The sequence below is a fragment of the Malaclemys terrapin genome, chromosome 8, assembly GCF_027887155.1.
Source record: "Malaclemys terrapin pileata isolate rMalTer1 chromosome 8, rMalTer1.hap1, whole genome shotgun sequence".
Classification (NCBI taxonomy): Eukaryota; Metazoa; Chordata; order Testudines; family Emydidae; genus Malaclemys; species Malaclemys terrapin.
Window position 1 is genome coordinate 52,759,191 of NC_071512.1, and position 21,217 is coordinate 52,780,407.

Sequence of the window (21,217 nt, forward strand, 5' to 3'; positions counted from 1 at the left end):
TAATCTGAAACTAAATATTAGGCAATGCACGAGTGGTGCTGCCCTACGATATTAATCTTCATAAATAGTTTACAGTTTGAATTTTATTGTGGCAGGAAAAATTTATTCACTGGTTATATAAGAAATGCCATATCATCAGACATGCAGTTATATGAATGTTGTGCAGCTCTTGTTTGGATTATAATCTTGAAATTAAAAGCTCTCTCTTCAACTGGTAAGCAAATCCAAATATTCCTATAAAAACCTATTTTTCTGTTCTAAGATATTATTTTTAAAGTCAGAAAACAGTATTGCTTTAGGTCTTACTTCTGCAGTTGTACTGGATACCTGTATAATTTAGAATTTACTCAAATAGCAGCTTTTTTTATCTTGTAAACTGGAAATTCTGTTCGAAGGCTCTGACTCTGTCCTTAATTCACCTTGTATCTGGGTATTGCAATGCTTGTGGTATGGGAAATTAAATGTTGTATGTTTAAAAACAAACACAAAAATGCCTCAAAGCAAATTTATAGCTGAGCAATACACTGCTTAAAAAAGGTTAATATAGAAACTGTAAGAATAGCTTTAATTATAGATGAATGTTGCTTTTATGCTAATATAGAAAGATCATTACTGTAGTCCAGATGAATAAGCCTAGCAAATACGTTCTTGTAGATAGGCAGTATTTAAAATAAGGAAAATATAAGATGTTCAAAATATACTTGGTGGCTTGCCCACTTTTGATTATTGTACTTATTTAGGCTAAGGGTGGACTCGATTTAATTATGGATTTCTACATAAAAGTGTATTTTTGTTGGTTGTTATAAGCTTAATACATATTCTTCACAACTCAGATAGATATAGGTTTCATTTTTAGAAGGTACACACTATACATTTTTAAACAGTGATTTATTTTGAAAACTTTTCAGACTAGTTTTACAGCTATATCAGAAAATGAATGATTGTTTGGTTATTTCATTTACCAAAGGTAATTGAAGCAGATATTTATGAAGTCATTGGGAGGTGAACTATCTCCAATTCAACAGGTTAATCATTAATATTTGGAGGATTTTCTTGCCATACTGTATTAGGAGGAGAACATCACGAGACAGACATTTAAATTGTTTTATTTAACTGAAACAACAACATTATGTATTCTGTGTTTTTTTTTTTTTAAACAGCAAACATAATATTTTAACATATGAATTTTGGAATTTAGTTAAATATTCAAGTTTTTTTTAAAATCAGGTTTGTTTTTGTTAAAATTGTTTAACTAAAATAGTTAAATGAAATATATATTTAAAAAAAAAAAATTAAATAGACTGTTAGCCAGGTCAACATGAGAAACTTAAAATATTGTCTTCTGCAGCTAACTCTGTCGTCTTCACCTTCATTTTACTGTTTGTTCATAATCTGGAAAACAAAAACAGGCTTTCCTGCTTTTTTGAGGTCCCAAATGATTTCTCAATTTGGAATGAAGTAGTCCAAAGGAAGAAAATATTCTTTCTACACTGGCAGAAGGAGCTACTGCTGTTAAAAGTGAAATTATCACTTCAACAGTCTCTGAATCCAAATGCTTAAGTGACTTCCACCAGTTCACTGGTGTGACTTTCTTTAAACATCATCAGCAAACATATATTTCTTGAATGGTTCTTATTTCCAAACTAGGTCTCTTTTACAGCCTGCTGCCCTGAAAGGTTTTCCTTTCTAGTGAGAGAATGGTATGGTAGATCTCAAATCAATGAAGTCTACATTTAGAAAGACCTCAAGATTTCTGGAATATGTTGCTCAAACAGTTTTCCTTTTGTTTCTACTGCCTGTCCCTCCCTTCACACCTTTATCTCCAGACTTCTTCTCCTTGTCCAGATCTATTCCGCCCCCTACAATCTTTTCTATTCATTGAACTTTTTGAAACTTTGCACTTTTAGAGAGAGGTAAGGGATTGACTCAGTGTACACAAATTTGCAGAGGGACAATAGGGTTGAGGTCTGTTATTTCTCACCTCTCTTATTTCTTTATTTTTATTTATTTATTTTTGCTGTTACGAAGCATGTTATCTCTTGTCAGGGTTCCCTCCCCACTCTGAACTCTGGGGTACAGATGTGGGGACCCGCATGAAAGGCCCCCTAAGCTTATATTCCAGCCCTTATAAAACCAGCTTACATTAAAAACTTCCCCAAGGTACAAATTCCTTTCCTTGTCCTTGGACAGTATTGCTGCCAGCACCAAGTGATTTAAACAAACATTTAGGGAGGGACCACTTGGAGCCCAGTCTCTCCTTCCCCCCCCCCCCAATATCCCCCCAAGCCCCTTCACCCCCTTTCTTGGGGTGACTTGAGAATAATATGCCAACCAATAGGTTAACAAAGTGAGCAGAGACCAACCCCTTTGGTTTTTAGGACACTAAAAATCAATCTGGTTTTTAAAAGAAGAATTTTATTTTTTTAAAAAGTATAAGAATCACACCCGCAAAAATCAGGATGGAAGGTACTTTTTACAGGGTAATAAAAATATTTAAAACACAGAGGATTCCCCTCTAGGCTTAGTTTTAAAGTTACCAAAAAAAAAAAAAGGAATAAACCTCCCTCTTAGCATAGGGAAAATTCACAAGCTAAAACAAAAGATACACTTCTACCCCGATATAACGCTGTCCTCGGGAGCCAAAAAATCTTACTGTGTTATAGGTGAAACTGCGTTATATCGAACTTGCTTTATCCGCTGGAGTGCACAGCCGCGCCCCTCCCCCCCCAGCACTGCTTTACCACGTTATATCCGAATTCATGTTATATCGGGGTAGAGGTGTAATCTAATGCATTTCCTTGCTATTACCGTATATACTCGTTCATAAACTGAATTTTTTAAGTAAAAAAGGGAAGCACCAGAGAAGGGGGTCGGCTTATGAATGGGTATAGAGAGGGAGAGGTGGGACACGGTCCCTCCCCCCAACAGAGGGAGCAAGGAGAGGCAGCACAGCCAGAAGGGAAGAGGTGGGGCCAGAGTCTCTCCGCTTCTGGCCATGCTGCTCTCCCCCCAGCCTCCGAAGCAGCTGCAGCTCCAGCTCCGGGGCTGGCAGGCTGCAGCTGTACTGCTCGGCCCTGCCCCCCAGAGCAGGCTGTGGCCACGCCACCGGAGCACACTGTGGCCATGCTGCTCAGTCTGGCCCGCCGTAGCAAGCTGCAACCGCGCTGCCCAGCCTGCCGGAGCAGCTCCAGCCAGATTAGAGACATCCTCCCCTGGCCCATCCCAGATAAAGTGGGATGGGGAGAGAGTGGGGGTCCCGGGCAAGGGGTGTGGTCATGTAGGGGGTGGTCACAGGGGTTACTCCCCTGACTCCCAGCTTCTCCGTCCCCTCCTCCCCCCAAATTTCCCCACCAGTTGCTGTCTCGGCCCGTCAGGGTAAGCAACTGGCATGCCGGGACACTTTGTTTACTTAGGTTTACCTCCATGCCTGCAGATGCTCAAGGTAAACAAACCATCTCGGCCCGCCAGCGGCTTACCCTGATGGCCCGGGAACCATACCTTGCTGACTCCTGATTTATAGAGTCGGCTTATGTACGGGTTATAAAAATTTTCCATTTTTACTTATACATCTTGGGGGGGGGGGGAGTCGGCTTATAAACGAACCGGCTTATGATCAATTTCTGTAATTTTAGATGTATCATTATAGGATCTTTTTTGGATCTGGTTTACCTACTTGGTCTCTTTCTTTGTCCCAAGAGGGAATCAACAAAGAGAGCACAAACAAAACCTTTCCCCCCCCCCCCTTTTCCTCCCCCCCCAGATTTGAAAGTATCTTCTTTCCCCATTGGTCCTTCTGGTCTGGTGCCAACTAGGTTAATTGAACTGATTAACCCCTTACAGGTAAGTGATTCTGTACCTCTGGCCAGGAGAGATTTTATGTTACTGCATACATAAAGGTTGTTACCCTTCCCTTTATATTTGACATCTCTGGAGACACAAATCCACAGTTTGAGAACTGCAAAACTAAGCATCTCTGATGGTATCTTCTAGACTGAACACTTGCATAGATAGAAAGATTAACCTAAATAATCTATACAGAAGCCCCTGGAACTCCATGAAATTGGGTCCCTAATCCATGAACTATTGGAACTCAAATTACAAAACTTTTCTTAATCATTACCTGAATATATTGTCTCCTACTGTAGAATTAAAATTTATAATCCCTATTCCATGAGGCATCTAATATTTTGTTCAGGACAAGTTAGGTGAGAAAAGGCCTTATCCACCAAATTTCTGCCTGGTGTGTCTGTCTCTGCAGTACAGCATGACAGGCTTTCCCTTTTAATTTGATTTTTCTTTTCCTTGAAGGAATACCCAGACATTTTTCTCCCCTTCTCTTTTATTTTACCTCCCTTTGCTGAATGGTGATGGCATTGGTGAGTTAGACTGGCTTCTTTCCTTCTGCAGTCTCTCCAGATCCTAAGCCCACACAGCCTAGTCACAGTCATCCCAGTGAACTTCAAGTGACTTATAAAAGCCAAAATCTTCCCTCAAAGTAAAATAAAATAAAATAAACATAGCTGGCCTTGATTCTCTGCACCCATTCTCACAGAATTAATCAACAGGGTTGACGAATCAAAATGCTACAAGAAAAAGACAAAGAAGGCAGTATAGCCATCTTCAGTATGACCCCTCAGATTCTACATCACTCAAGGAAAGAGATTTGTTAAAATCTGAAGAATCAGATTTCCTCACAGAACAGTCTATTTCCTCATGAATATTTTAAAACCACAGTAAGGAGACACTGATCTTAGTTGTACTTCCAGAATAAACCAAGCAGAAATCCAGTCTCTTTATAGGGGAAATATTTCCCCTCCAGCTCAAAAATTGAAACTTATTTCCCATCAGTGCAGTTGTTGAGGAAGTGATCAGTTCAGAATGAAAATAGCCATTGAAAGAAGTGCCTTAATAGACATCTCATGAAATATTATAAATTCCAGGATTAAAAAAACCTACCTACTGTTTGGTGCAGATACCAGGGATGTGGCTGTGACTGCTGAGGCAAAATAAATGGTCATGCCCATTGACAAAGTGGACTGGAAAATAGAATTCTCATTGTGTAGGAATTAAGCCACAGATAAATCTCTTCTGTCTGGCCATCTATTTTGCTTGAATATATCTAACATGGTTTAGAGGACTGCTCCCACTGAAAGACAGAGACAGCCTTTCTTAACATGAAATCGGTCACATCATCCTTCAAGGAAAATGCCACTGTGGATTCAATCACAATGTCCACCTGGTCAAACGCATCCAGTTCAATTACTAGGACACCCATGAATCCTGTCCAGAGAGCAGATAAGCAAGCAAAACAACTTGTGGCTTCCATTTCTTTTTGCAGCTGAAAAGGTGAGAGAGACTAGGCAAAGTGTGTGGTGGAAATTCAGAAAAGGAAATCTTTCTGCTGTAGGGTGCCATAAAAGGGATTTCAGACAGTTCCATTTGTTTTCTACTATGATCACGCCAGGATCAACAGAAGAGGTCAGACACCAAACATTGGAAGATATGGAAACAGGAATTTAATGGGAGGAAAGTCCTGGCAGGAGCGTATGCAATCCTTAAGCACAAGAAATGCCCAGGCTCTCCAGTTGGGAGAAGCAGCAGATCCCTGTCTGACTAGCAGATCTCTCTCTTTCTCTCCCTCTTTTCCCCCTCCCCCTCCCCCATGTGAAAGAACTCCATTGTAGACAGATGGGTTCTTATGATAGAAGAGCAAGGGTATTTCAGTCTGAAAAATTCCCAAAAGACTGCTGCATTACAGACATAAAAAAAAAAAAAAAAATCTTCAAAACAAACTGGGTTGTTCTTGGCAGTAGAACCACTACTTTCCATTGGGACTGTAGAACCAGTTCCCCAAAGGAGAAGTTATCCAACTTCTCCTTTACTGTACAGAAAAGGTCTGGAGTGATCAGGCCCTTTTTGGACATTAAAGGTCCTCAGGTACAGGGGATTCCAAATGGAGACTCTTTCACACTGAGTATTTATCAAAAGTGATTTTTCTCATTCCAGTTGGGTGCATGGATGTGTCTCAAGATTTGCCTTCTCTCACTCATATTATCATTAGAGGCCCTATATTTTGACCATAAGTATTTCCTAAAGGTTCTAGTCACTCATTGCCAAACTTTGCTCTGGGGAATGTGAATGTAATGCATTCCTGGATCACTTCCTCATTTGGAATATGAATGAGGACCACAGAGATCGCTTTGAGAACACTGCAGGAACAAAGATTTTTTCATTAATAATTAGAAAAGCATCCTACTTTCCACTCAATTCTACAGCTGGGAGAAATCGTTTATACTTCCAAAGGCATCATGTATCTCTTAGCAAACAGTCTGACAAATTAAAGTCTGTAATCTCAAAGATCCACTTTGGAAATACTTGTGGTCTCTTGTTGGTACTATGTTAACAGTATACAGTGTGGTGTATATCATATTGATATGAAATTAAAGAATGTGTGTTCTTATATTTGAAGCCCTAAATGGTTTAGGTCCTCACTATTTGAGAGACCTCCTGCCTCTCTGATGTACCCACATCTGTTAGTCATGTGAGGTGCTTCCTGGGATGGGAGGGGGTTACTGGGGCCGAGGAGGCCTTCTCCGTGTGTTTGTAATTAAACACCTTATGAGTTGAATACAATAGTTGTGTATTAATTTTGTTGTACCAATAAAGTGGAAGCCAACTGGAAGCATGGAGTAGTGCTTGGTTTTGATAAGTTATGGTACTATGTCTGTGGTGTTAAAATTGTGTAAATGTTTAAAGGGCTTGAGAGAAACAGTAATAAATTGAAACAAATGAAGCTACTTTGCTATTTGGCCATTTAATAATTGCAGATTGTCAAATAATAATAATTGGACCAGATTGTCAAAATACAAGTATTCATGCAAACAAACTCTGTTGCATGCACTTAACCCCAGATTTGTGCATGTAGATAAAGGATTGAGCAGATGCAAAACTGTGCATACTGAAAATCTGACCCATACTTTTGCATTACTTTGTGAGGTAGATTTTTTTTGTGCTGTGTGTATGTTGTGTGATGTAGACGAGGCAAATGTATCGTTGTTGGTGCCTGTACCTATACAATTTGGAAGTAAGAAATTTTAACTAGATCTGCTCCTTCAGAATTAATTGTAGATAAATAGCAATGGAGAGCAGCATTTTCCATATAAAATCCTGATGGTGGTTGGGGTGGAGGTATTAGGGAAGGAATCATAATTTGATAGTTCTGAAAATCTTTTTTTCAGATACTAGAAATTAGAAATAATTTGTTAGAATTTAGAAGTAAATGAATTATTAGGGGCTCTATTTTTAGGTTTAAATGAGAAATGATAAATCACCTGTTTTTTCTCTCATGACTTGCTGCCATGTTACCTAGGTTGTTTGATGACATGACATTCTGGGCTAATTACAAGGCCAGTGGTTCACATTTTCAATGCTGGCAGTCAAGCAGTCTCTTAAATAAGACTGGGTATTGTGGATAAACAACTAACACAACAAAGGGGCCATTCTAGTTCCTGCCACTGCAACCACCGGAGGAGATGATGTCCCTCTCAGTTTTGTTTGTAAACTTTTTTTTTTAAATTTAGTGTACAGTTTAATGAAACATACTGGATTATGTATATAAGATGCAACTGTCGATGCATATCAGATACGTTTTTTTAATAAACGTCTTGAAGAAATTACCTTAAACCAAACCTCTAAACATGTCATCCCTCTATGCTCTTCCAGGCCACATGTAAATCTAAAAATAGAACTTTCAGTCTGAAACCCACCAAATTGCTATTGTGTTATTTCATCCATTTCAAAACACAACAAAACAAAATACCCCAAACCCTGAATTCAACCAAAATCAAACCCTAAAATCAGATTTTTGAAAATTTAAGAATAGTATTTACTTAGTAAACAATGAGATTTTTTTCTATTTATGTCTTATTTGCATCCAACCCAATAGATGCAAACATACCAAAGCAGTCTGGAAAAAGTTTAACTCTACATATTTGTTACCTCAATGCATTGTTGCATTTCATTGCCAAAATAAAGAAAATGAAGATTTGAGTACCTTGAAATGTATATAACCATGTCGGTCTTTGTTTTGTACCAAACATGCTGAATATGCTGATGGCACTCAATAAACTATAAATATTATAAACCAATTGTCATCCTCATATTCTAGGAATTGTCAAGTTGTGGGTGGAATAAGAAAGAGAAGTACAGTTCTGCTCCAAATGCAGTTGCCTTCACAAGAAGATTCAACCATGTGAGTTCTTATTATAATGGCAACATGATTGTATGTATCAGTGTTAAAAATCATCCAAGTGGAATGTTTAATCGATATATTTTTGTCATTCACTGCTAAATATTTGGGGTTGACATGCCTGTGATGTAAATGGCTTGCTTAGGTGCAACAGTGTGATTACTTTAGTCCTGTTTAGTATCAGAGGGGTAGCCGTGTTAGTCTGAATCTGTAAAAAGCAACAGAGGGTTCTGTGGCACCTTTAAGACTAACAGAAGTATTGGAGCATAAGCTTTCGTGGGTGAATGCCCACTTCATCAGACGCCTTCAGACGCGGCGTCCTCTGTTGCTTTTTAGTCCTGTTTGTTTCTATTAAGTTTTTTTGTTAAATAACAAATTTTGATGAATAAGAGAAGGAAAAGATATTAAGTAGGTTTTCCCCCAGATGTTTGCTGTACATTTCCTTTCATAAGGTGGTCTGGGTGAAGGGTTTAGTGTAAAAAGGGTTCCTGATAAAATAGAAACATTTTTCCCATTTATAAGAATATTTAGTCTTTGATTTGTGTAGCAGTTCTTGTCCCAAAAAACATGGTGTTGAATTCTGTCAGAATGGTTACATTTTTACTGTGCTCCTGAGAAGACTGTTGAAAATGTGGCTAGATGGCTATATACCGCTGTTAATCTCAAGTTATGAAAGGCAGTGGAAATCCGACCACTGAAAGCAGTTGGCTAAAGCTTGTTACAAATCGCAAACAGCCTGTCTGATTGTGCTAAACTGACTTGCCAGTGAGTCTTCTGTTTGACATAATTTATCAGCCAGAATGACCTGAAGAAAAGCTCTGTGTAGCTCAAAAACTTGTCTTTGGTTGGTCCAGTGAAACATATTACCTCACCCACCTTGTCTCAGCCAAAATGTCTTCATTTGCTCAAGCTTATGAAAGTCAGTTTGTCTTCTTTATTCAGTTTTTATTTTAAAATGCATCTTTTTATATAAGTCCCTGATACTGTGTTAAATAATTTAGTTGTCTCAACAATTACTTGAAATTAGGGCTATCAAGCAATTAAAAAAAAAATTGCGATTAATCGTGAGATTAATTGCACTGTTAATAATAGAATACCATTTATTTAAATATTTTGGGTGTTTCCTACATTTTCAAATGTATTGCTTTCAATTATAACACAGAATACTATGTGTATAATGCTCACTTTATATTTATTTTTGATTACAAGTATTTGCATTGTAAAAAAACAAAAGAAATAGTATTTTTCAATTCACCTAATACAAGTACTGTAGCGTAACCTCTTTATCATGAAAGTTTAACTTACAAATGTAGAATTCTGTTCAAAAAAACCTGCATGCAAAAATAAAATGTAAAATTTTAGAGCCTGTAAGTCAACTCAGTCCTTCTTCTTGTTCAGCCAATCACTCAGACAAACAAGTTTGTTTACCTTTCCAGGAGACAACGCTTCCCTCTTCTTGTTTACAATAACACCTGAAAGTGAGAACAGGCGTTCGCGTGGCACTGTTGTAGCCGGCGTCGCAAGATATTTACGTGCCAGATGCGCTAAAGATTCATATGTCCCTTCATGCTTCAACCACCATTCCAGGGGACATGCATCCATGCTGATGACTGGTTCTGCTCGATAACAATCCAAAGCAGTGTGGACCAATGCATGTTTATTTTCATCATCTGAGTCAGATGTCACCAGCAGAAGGTTGATTCTTCGAGTGATTGCTCCCGTGTATTCCACAGTAGGTGTGCGTGTTCGCCATGTGAACCGCTGCCGGAAGTTTTTCCCTTAGCAGTACCCGTAGTGGGGGAGCACCGCTGCGACCCCTGGAGTAGCGCCTCTATATCGCGCTATAAGGGGAGCTGTGCACTTCCCCCCCCCCCCACCCCCCACCCTCAGTTCCTTCTTGCTGCCAGTGAAGGTAGTCGGAACTTAGTGCTCCGGCTCTGCTGCAGCACTGCAAACCTTAGTAGTACAACTCTTCTTAGTAATCCGAATTTCTAGTTAGTGGCCTGGCTCGGGGCATGCGCCGTGCCCCAGGCTTCAAGTCATGCGACTCCTGTTGCAGTTCTATGCCCAGAAGCGATCCACATACTCAGTGTCTTCGCTGTCTGGGCGAGACTCACGTAAGTGAGCGTTGTAAAATCTGCTGGTTGTTCAAACCAAGAACGAAACGCAAACGAGATATCAGTCTCCGGGCCTTACTAATGGCGTCGGCATTGGCACCCGCACGCCATCATGATCTGGCGCCGGGCACGTCTTTGGTGTGCAGCGACGCCCCATCAGCTAGTCGGCACCGCTCCCCCTCTAAGAAGCAAGGGAAGACTCAGCAGCACCGAGAAAAGGACAGGGGCGACGCCACACCTGAGGTGGGCAGCCCACGATTCCCCTTGGGACCCAGACCTCTGACTCGGGCTGAGTGGAGTAGTCCGGTCCCGTCAGCGCGTGCCTCCCTGGCAGTGAGGGTACCATCGACGCCGGAGGCAGCGCAGGCAGTGCGTTATAGCCTCGCCCTTCCGGTGCCGAGTGTGCCGCCCGAGATGGGCCCTTGCTCCAGAGGGAAGCTGCCACTGGGAGCTCATCGACCCTCCCCAGTTTGGCATAGCCGCCGCTCCGAGGATGAGGTGCCTACCCATTCTGTGGGACCATCTCGTAGCCCGTGCCAGACGCCCATGCCGTTGGCTGACTCACCTGAGAGGGAGTCCCGAGGGTCCTCCGCTACCGGGAGGGGTCGCAGGTACCGAGGTAGGAGGCGTCGACGAGCCTCTTCCTACAGGAGTTATAGGAGAAGGTCTCCATGCCATCGGCACCAACGCTCAGACTCGAGTGATCGCTCCAACAGGAGTCGTTCGCGAAGCACCCCTCGGCCAGCACCGGCACCTAACTGTTGTAGCCACAGTCACCGTGGTGACTCTGGAAGCAGTACCTCTGATGGGTATAGGTCTTCCTCATCGAGATCTAAATCTCAAGGGCGGCACTGATGAGGCCGTGGATGTTCCCATCGCTTGTGTGGCACCGTGTGCGTGTCAGCAACGTTATCCTTGGCACCCAGCCGGTGCCAATTGCAGAGCTCCCGGTCCACGCCACCCCGCACTATCTAGCGGCTCCGCTTGGTCCCCAAGTGGGGCACTGGCAAGGGGCACCCTGGCATGGACAATGGTGTCAGTGGGCACCTTGGCCCCAACCGCCGGTACCAGCATGACCCTGTTCGGTGGCCGGGGCATCACAGGTGCATTCAGTGTCCCCGCCTCGAAACCGGGAGCAGATCCAATCCCTTCACCGGCACCGGAGGAATCCATTGTGGTGCCACCACCCGCCTTACAGGAAGACTTTAAGGCTTATCAGGAGCTCCTTAGGTGGCTCGCCTCCATTTGCCAGCTCCAGGCCGAGGAGATGGAGGAGCCGTTGGACACGTTGTTCCACGTCTTGTCGTCCTCGGCACTGGGCCGTGTGGCCCTACCTCTCCACCAAGGGGTGGCCAATATCTCCACGTCGCTTTGACAAACCCCGGCGTCCTTGGCGCCTATTTCAAAAAAGGCGGAGAGGAAGTACTTTGTGCCAGCAAAGGGGCACGAATATTTGTACTGTCACCCGGTACCCAACTCTCTGGTGGTGGAATCGGTAAATCACTGAGAGAGGCATGGCCAACCCGCGCCCACCCCCAAAGATAAAGACGTCAGAAGACTGGATACCTTCGGCAGGAAGGTTTATTCATCGGCGAGCTTCCAGCTCAGGGTGGCTAATCATCAAGCCTTCCTGAGCCTCTATGATTTTAACCTGTGGGGGTCCCTGCCAAAGTTCAAACCTCTTCTTCAGGAAAAGGATAAGGAGTTCAGAGCTTTGGTCGACGAAGGCACGGCGGCCGCGGTGAAAGCGGCCCTCCAAGCAGCTTCGGACGTGGCAGATACAGCAGCCCGTTCGATGGCCTCTGCTGTTGCCATGCACAGGGCGTCATGGCTCTCGCTGTCAGGGCTGTACGCGGAGTCCCAGGGGAAAAGCCCTGTTTGCGGATCAGACAGACAGCCGTCTACACGGGATGAAGGACTCCTGCACCACCCTGCAAACTCTGGGCCTATATGTCCCACTGGCTAAGGACAAACCCAGGCCACATACCTCGTCTTCTCCAAGTAGGGGCAGATATGAGCCCTCCACCTAAGAGGGCGAGGGAGCAGACACGTAGGTCCCAGCGCCAGTCCCGCTCGGCCCCGCGATCTGGGCCCTCCAAGGGCAAAAGGCAGGGGAAGAGGTGCTTTTGATTCTTTGTGGGGGGCCACCGGGCCTGTTGCCAGGAGAGCCCCCCAGTCAATAAAGTTTGTGTTCTGCAACCGTTTATCTGCCTTCCGAGTGCAATGGTCCTGTATAACGTCAGACCAGTGGGTCCTCAGCACCATTTCCAGGGGCTAAATGTTGCAGTTCATTTTGCCCCCCCTCCACTACCCCTCGCCCCCGGAAATCCCCAGGGACCCGGAGCACGCCCTTCTTCTGGACCAGGAGGTGATGCGCCTCCTCACCCTAGGCGCAGTGGAGAAGGTGCCTCGGGAATTCCAGGGCAGGGGTTTCTACTCCCGGTATTTCCTCATTCCCAAGGCAAAAGGCGGGCTCAGGCCCATCCTCGACCTGCGGAGCCTCAACCAGTTTATGGTTCATTACAAGTTCCGCATGGTTTCCCTGGCCTCTGTTATTCCATCCCTAGACCCGGGGGTTTGGTTTGCAGCCCTGGATCTCCAGGATGCCTATTTCCACATCCATATTTTCGAGGGTCACAGGCGCTTCCTCCGCTTCCTGGTAGGGCAGGACCACTACTAGTTTATGGTCCTTCCTTTTGGCCTCTCCACGGCCCCCAGGGTTTTTACCAAATGCATGGTGGTAGTGGCAGCCTACCTCAGGAGGAATGGGCTGCAAATTTTCCCCTACCTGGATGACTGGCTGCTCAAAGGCAAGTCTTGGTCTCAGGTGCAGGCCCAGATGAAATTCCTGCTGGCCACTTGCGAGAGTCTAGGCCTAGTGGTAAACGAGGACAAGTCCACGTTAGTGCCGGTTCAGCACATACACTTCCTAGGAGCGCAGCTGGACTTGGTCGTGGCCACGGCCTCTCTTTTTTCAGGGACAGGTTCGAGATGCTCAAAAGTCTCACAGCCTCGGTCACATCCTTCCCCGTGACAACGGCAAGCGTGTGCCTTCAACTCCTGGGCCACGTGGCAGCCCGCACCTCCATGGTGCCACATGCCAGGCTTAGAATGAGGCCCCTCCAACTTTGGCTGGCCTCCCAATATTTTCTGGACCGTACTAGGCCGTTCAGGAAATCCTCGCAGCTGTTCATGGCATCGGCCGAGCATATGAGAGGGCAGCGCCTTTCCCGCTGGATCACCTCGTGCATATGCACGTGTTACGACTTGGCAGGGGTTCCCCCGCCACCTATTGTAAAGGCGCATGCTACGAGAGCACAGGCCTCGTCAGCCGCCTGTGTAGCCTACGTCTCTATCCAGGATATATGTAGGGCTGCCACGTGTTCCTCTGTCCACACCTTTTCCTTGCACTATAGGATTGTCTCCCAAGCACGGGATGACGCCGGGTTTGGTAGGGCGGTACTCTGTCCTGATAACCTTTAAACTCCTACCCACCTCCATCAGATTTAGCTTGGAGTTACCTACTGTGGTAACTGTCCTTTTTCTTTTTTGGTCGTTTGGGTTCTGTAGTTTCCGAATTAGAGTGTTGCTCTTTTAAGACGTCTGAAAACCTGCTTCACACCTTGTCCCTCTCAGATTTTGGAAGGCACTTCAGATACTTAAACCTTGGGTTGAGTGCTGTTGCTATCTTTAGAAATCTAACATTGGTACCTTCTTTGCATTTTGTGAAATCTAAAGTGAAAGTGTTCTTAAAATGAACAACATGTGCTGGGTTGTCATCCGAGACTGCTATAACATGAAGTATGTGGTAGAATGTGGGTAAAATAGAGCAGGGGACATATAATTCTCCCCCAAGGAGAGGATTGCCAGTCACATATTTAATTAATGCATTATTTTTTTTAATGAGCGTCATCAGCATGGAAACATGTCCTCTGGAATGGTGGCCGAAGCATGAAGGAGCATACGAATGTTTAGCATATCTGGCACGTAAATACCTTGCAATGCCAGGTACAAAAAGGCCATGCAAATACCTGTTCTCACTTTCTGGTGACATTGTAACTAAGAAGCAGGCAGCATTATCTCCTGTAAATGTAAACAAACTTGTTTGTCTTAGCAATTAGCTGAACAAGAAGTAGGACTGAGTGTTGAAGTTTTACATTGTTTTGTTTTTGAGAGCAGTTATGTAACAACAACAAAAATCTACATTTGTAAGTTGCACTTTCATGATAGAGATTGGACTACAGTACATGTATGAGGTGAATTGAAAAATTCTATTTCTTTAGTTTATAATTTTTACAGTGCAAATAAAAAATAATATACACTTTGATTTCAATTACAACACACAATAGAATCATAGAAAATCAGGTTTGGAAGGGACCTCAGGAGATCATCTAGGCCAACCCCCTGCTCAAAGCAGTACCAATCTCCAGACAGATTTTTGCCCCAGATCCCTAAATGGCTCCCTCAAGGACTGAACTCACAACCCTGGTTTTAGCAGGCCAGTGCTCAAACCTCTGAGCTAAACAGTCAAAAATATTTAATAAATTTCAATTGGTATTCTATTGTTTAACAGCGCGATTAAAACTGCGATTAATCGTGATTAATTTTTTTGAGTTAATCGTGTGAGTTAACTACGATTAATTGACAGCCCTACTTGAAATAGCTGTATCTCTGGGCCCCTTGGAACTCTGTTATACTCCAGGTTGTAACATTTTTTATAATGCCATATGTTTGTATATCAGATGCAGTAATTCTCCCCTCTGTTGGAGTCTCTTAGGGCTCCTTTCTTGAATTGACTCTAGTTCATTAAATTCACTTCCCCCCTCAATGTGGAGAGAAATATGCAACAGCTTTTTGCCCCCCCAGTTATGAATTCCACAAACTGGGTTTTAGACAAAACAAAAACAAGTTTATTAACTACAAAAGATAAATTTTAAGTGATTATAAGGTATAGCAAACAGATCAAAGCAGATTGCCCACAAATAAAACAGAACGCAATCTAAGATTAATTTACTAAAGAAATTGGTTACAAGTAGCAAATTCTCACACTAAATGATGATGTTTTAGGCAGATTAGAGACTTGCTTTCAGCTTAAAACTCCTGATATTCCTTTCAGAGGCCAAACAACCTCTAGCCTGGGCTCAGCCCTTCTCCCCCCAACTCCCCTCAACTCAGTCTCTGTTTCTCAAGTGTTTCCAGCAGCCTTCTTTCTCAGGTGGGAACAAACCACAATGATGTCACTCCCCTGCCTTAAATAGTTTTTGCATATGGTGAGAATCCTTTGTGTCCAAGTTTGATCCCCAACCCCAGTCAGTGGAAAAACACTGGTATTCCAAGATGGATTCCAATACCAGATGACTTGGTGACATGCCTCTGTAGGGCCATAGCAGCCATGATTCGGAGGCTGTTCTCAGCGTCCCCAGGAAGACTTCCCAAGAAGGTGAGATTAGCATCTTCAAAGACCTATTGCTCTCTCTAATGACTCTTCCTCACAGTGAGCCATCTAGACTGATTGCATTCTGTCTGGTGGGTGTCCCCCCGGTGTAAACACACTTGTAATATTACTAACTTCAGATACAGAAATGATACATGCATACAAATAGGATAATCGTATTCAGTAAATTATAACCTTTCCAATGATCTCACATGCCTTATCTTGCACAAAATACATCATAATCATGCCATATTCATATCATAACAATATCTCTGTGAAGAATATAGGGGCGTGCACAGGCAGTTCTATGTCAACTTAACTTTTGTCAACCAAACTTTGCAGTGTAAACATAGTATGAAGTTCTCCGATGAACTTCAGTCTACTGCACATGATCATTGTTGCTTCCAAAATACTATCAGCAGACCAATACTTCTGGAAAGCATCTGTAAGTGATTTAATACTCCCTTCCCTGCCACAATATGAAAGCTGGCCATGACTTTCTTTTGAAGGCTTGGGGGAAGAAGGAGGAAGACTAAGACTTGTGTACTGTTGTGACGGGGTCCCCGGGGTGCAACCTGAAACTGGGGTACTGCTGAGCCCTCTGTCTTACCAACCAGGGCTCCCTCTTGCACTGTGATAATGTGACAAACTGCAAATCCCTCCAGGTCTTGCACTCACACAAACATCCACAGGCAGGGACACACCCAGCTGAGTTACATGAATGCTTTCATGAGCCACCCATGAACCAACAATAGAGAGACTCCAGCCAGTTCCCCAGCCTAGGACTTGGTGCTTGGTGTAAACCAATAGAGATACTCCTTTTCCAAAATAGAACTTTGCACACAATAAAGAAACAGACAACAAAATTAAAGTGCTAACAAACAAAGCCGAAATCTCATTACAGGCGAGTCTCATCTTACGATGGTGTTATGTTCCGCTGTCAGCGTGTAAAGCGAAAATTGCATATAGTCAAAATTACATTGAGTGTAATGGCGGGTGGAATCGCCCGCACTACAGGTACAGTATTAAAATTGTTATTTTTCTCTTTTTTTTGTTTTTGTTTTTGCCGACCGCGCAAAGCTGAATTGGCGCATGTTAAATGCGCGTAAGATGAGACTTGCCTGTATTCAAAGCAGGTTGTAAAAATCTCTGAAAGGAGATGTAGAAACGCGATGGAGCAGCAAACTACTCATGTTTAAGACAATCAAGGAGCAGTGGGACAGAATATCTGCATTTTTGACAGAAAATGGGGATACTCAGCTCATTGATAGCATTGACCACAGTACCTTGAACATCTTAATAGAGTTCCTTAGCCTTCAAAGAAGTGTCAGATGCACTACAGCAGTCATCTAGAGCAGTGGTCTCCAAAGTGGGGTGTGAGCAAAAGTATTCTTGGGGGTGCGTGGCAGGAGGAGTGTTTTTTTTTTTGTTTTTTTTTTTAATTTTTATTTGTTTATTTATTTATTCTCCCCCCCCCCCCCCCCCAGCAGTTCGGGTGGGAGTCCGAGCGGCTTTTTTTTTTTTTTTCCTTTGCTTTAGCAAAAATGGTAGAGCTGGTGCGGCAGGGGGTGCGTGCTCAAAAATTTTTTACTGATAGGGGTGCGCGATCAAAAAAGTTTGGAGACCACTGATCTAGAGTAGTCATCGCAGCCCAGTCTCCACTTAGTGCCCATTTGGTACAAAAGGCTGAAAAAGCATCTCCATCCTTCTACCACTGATGAAGATAGTCTAAGTCAAAGCTTTGCAATGTCTCATGGAAAAATTTGAAATTAGACCTATGCATAGAGTAGCAGTTTTCCTACACCTGCGAATGAAGGGGATGAAATGTTTTCACTGAAGAAGAGAGACAGAAAGATGATCAAGAAACCAAGAAGCTTGTCTCATTGCATGAAGAAAAATATTGCTGCAATGAATCTTATGCTTCTTTTGTCACCTACATAGATTACATTAACAAAGGAGAAAAATTGTCACATAGAGTTTGAGGATTCGAATAACGAATGTGGAAATGATGATGATGAAGTGTCAAAGTATGTCACCCTGATGCTGACAAAGAATGAAGATGTGCAGCTGCTGGAGTGGTGGAGACAACAGAAGCACAATTTTCTTCTTTTTTCAGTCGAGTTGCGCGGTTTGTGCATTCCACCGTCCCTGCATCCAGGGTACCGTCCAAGAGAGCCATCTCAGTCTCTGGTTGCACAGTTAATGAGAATCAAACTTCACTTTAGCCAGGAACTGTGAATGATTTAATGGTTTTACACAGTAATATTTCAAAGAAAATCAACTGTTCCGAGAGACATCGAAGACGAAGTCCCGCAATTCGGAGCTGGTATAAGTCACAAGCTAAACAGGCGCCCAACTTTTTATTTTATAGTTCAGTTTGTGATTTTGAGTATTATTGACTTGAGATTTATTTTATTATTTTTGTATGTAAAATGCTATTTGTTCTGATGCCTATTTAAAATAATATAGCAATTGTGTGCATTTATGAAGCCATATAGCTTCCTTGTACAGTATTGATGCATGCACATTGATGCTCCTCCTGAGAGGTACAGTGAGATAGGGTGCTGGTGCATGAGCAGATGCGGATACATATGAAAGTGGGGTGCGGATCGCAGGTCAGATACAAGTTATTTATTGTGGATGCGGATCCAAATTTTTATATCCCCACAGCTCTCTATCTGTAAGAAGACCTCAGTTTCAAGTCTCCTTTTTTAAAAGGTCTTCCCCTCCGCATGGATATTCAGGATAGGTAAACTTTAGACAGGATGTCTTTTTCTGGGTTGTACAATTTTTCTAGGTGCTTTTAGCTAGTATCGTCTGGTTAGGGAGGCAGCCTCTTTGCCAGATTGCACCACAAATTGTGAGCATGGTTTTCTATGTACACTAATACATACATTCATAACCACACTCTTCATACATATCTCCTAATGACCATTAAGTTTAATACATTAAAGCTTTCATAAAAAATCTTACTCGCCTTTTATAATATAATAAAGTTGTATATAATCTGTTGATTCAACTGCTTATTCTTTGGGGTCAAACTCCCTATTCTCCCCTTGGCGTGTTTTGGACCCTGATTGTCACAGGTGCAGAGAACCCAGTTGCTGGTGGTGTCCCAAAGCTGCCTGGGCTCATATGCTGCTGGCCTGTTTACTGCAATATAGAGCTAATCAAACTCATCCCAGAATAGCATAGGAAAGTCTCCTGTCACCGGGGAAGAAACAAGGCTGACATAACTAGAAATCTTTGAAAGGATTGCAGAGTATCTCCACGAAAGCTTCATTTAGATCTCTCAAGAGGATAAAAGGGATGCCCTTATTTAGATAAACAAAGTACGCTTCCTCTCCCTCTCCCCCGCCTAGCCCAGTAAACCAAAGAATTGAAAAGTGGACACTGAATCTACTTTCTGACACTAATCTGATGTGGACTGTGTAATCAGATTGCCATACTAATTTCTTTGAATTTATTCCCTAATGTATTATTTTCTGACATTATAGTACTAAAGTAAGCAATCAAAAGTCAATGCCTTTGTTCTTTAAATCCGCGGATGAGATGGGCACCATTTTAAAATGGGGAATGATGGTGGAAGGGGGTTTAGGTAGGAAGATGAGGTTTTGGGTAACAAAAGGCAAAAAAATTATTATAAATCGCATGTATGTGCTTAACGAGCTCCCTTCCCCTTCATCAGCAAGCTTATCTGCACTCGGTGGGACTGGTTTGAAACCGCTGCTGTGTTTTCCACCTCCAATTATCAGTAATCAGTTTGCTTAAAAATTATTGAAAACTGAGCTCCGTATGTAATGCTCCTCTAGGTATTACACAGTTTTGTAGTATTTGGAATATAAATGTCTGATTCTGAACCTTCGTTTGATACCAGAATGATGTCAAAGAGCTGTTTTGCTCCATGATTGTGCGTCTAACCAAATTTCTGTGACTTCAACAAGAATACAGTACTTTAGGGACTTGACTCTCTCTCCTGGTGCTGTTCTGTATAAACAAATATGGAACTGTAAAACTGCACAGTGTGAGGTTAGATAGGATAAACAAGGTTTTTTCTTACTGGAAGTAGACACGGGGATAGTGTCTGATTATACATCCAGCCAGAGTCTGCAAGAAGTAATTTATTAGTTTCTCAGAAGTTGAAGAAGCAGTACAAGTTGGGATGGGAGGAGTAATGCAGCAGAGAATGAGTCTATAGTGTTTATTTTTTAGAACTCTGTAAACAGCAGTTGCATTACATCCTGCTAAACCTTGATCTTTTTTCAGCATTTTTAACAGTGTAACAAAGAAAAAGTTGCAAGATAAAGTACATCAGTTTTCACTTGCTAATTCGTCATGACTAGAAAGTATTTTTATTTTTTTATATTAAAACTTTGTCAATTTTATTTTATTTTTTAAATATTTAAAGTGAAAGCTTGAAATGTTAATACAATTTTAGATGTGTTGTATTTGGTAGCAGCCACACTTTAAAAAAGAATGTTCCAGTAACACATTTGCTGTAGACTTCACACTATATAGCAGGGGTGGGCAAACTACGCCTGAGAGCTGCATCTGGCCCACCAGCCGTTTTAATCCAGCCCTTGAGCTACCGCTGGGGAGCGGGATCTCCTCTCCGGCACTTCAGCCAGGGAGCAGGGTTGGGGGCCGCTCCACGCAGCTCCTGGAAGCAGCGACATGTCCCCCCTCCGGCTCCTACACATAGGGGCAGCCAGGGGGCTCCACTCTGCATGCTACCCCCACCCCAAGCACCGCCCCCTGCAGCTCCTGTTGGCTGGGAACCATGGCTTGAGGTAAGCGTTGCCCGTAGCCTGCACCCTGAGCCACCCCCACCCCAGCCCCAACCCCCTGCCCCATTCCTGATCCCCCTCCTGCCCACCAAACCCCTCAGTCCCAGATTGGAGCACCCTCCTACACCCCAAACCCCTCATCGCTTGCACCCCCAGCTGGAACCCTCCTTCCGCCCCGCCCCAGCCTGGAGCCTGCACCCCCAGCCAGAGCCCTCACCCCCTCCCGTACCCCAACCCCAATTTCATGAGCATTCATGACCCACCATACAATTTCTATACCCAGATGTGGCCCCCGGGCCAAAAGTTTGCCCACCCCTGCTATATAGTATATAATCTTACTACAGTAGAACCTCAAAGTTACGAACACTTTGGGAATGGAGGTCGTTCATAACTCTGAAATGTTCGTAACTGAACAAAATGTTATGGTGGTTCTTTCAAAAGTTTACAGGTAAATATTGACTTAATACAGCTTTGAAACTTTACTATGCAGAAGAAAAATGTTGCTTTCCCTTTATTTTTTTTAGTAGTTTATGTTTAACACAGTACTGTATTTGCTTTTTTTGTGTCTGTCAGCTGCTGCCTGATTGTGTACTTCTAGTTCCAAATAAGGTGGTTGAACCGTCAGTTTGTA

At 43.0% G+C, this 21,217-nt stretch overlaps 1 protein-coding gene across 4 annotated transcripts in view; it reads left to right on the top strand.

Moving 5' to 3' along the window:
* Window positions 1–21,217, top strand: part of RALGPS2 (Ral GEF with PH domain and SH3 binding motif 2) — a 287,833-nt gene that overhangs the window by 88,197 nt on the left and 178,419 nt on the right. For 3 of the 4 annotated variants that reach the window (XM_054038029.1, XM_054038031.1, XM_054038030.1), the window contains one exon: window positions 8,168–8,251. The exons of the other annotated variant lie outside the window; for it this stretch is intronic. In XM_054038029.1, coding sequence (XP_053894004.1) covers window positions 8,168–8,251 — 84 coding nt within the window. The remainder of the gene's footprint in view (window positions 1–8,167; window positions 8,252–21,217) is intronic. 4 annotated transcript variants of the gene reach the window in all.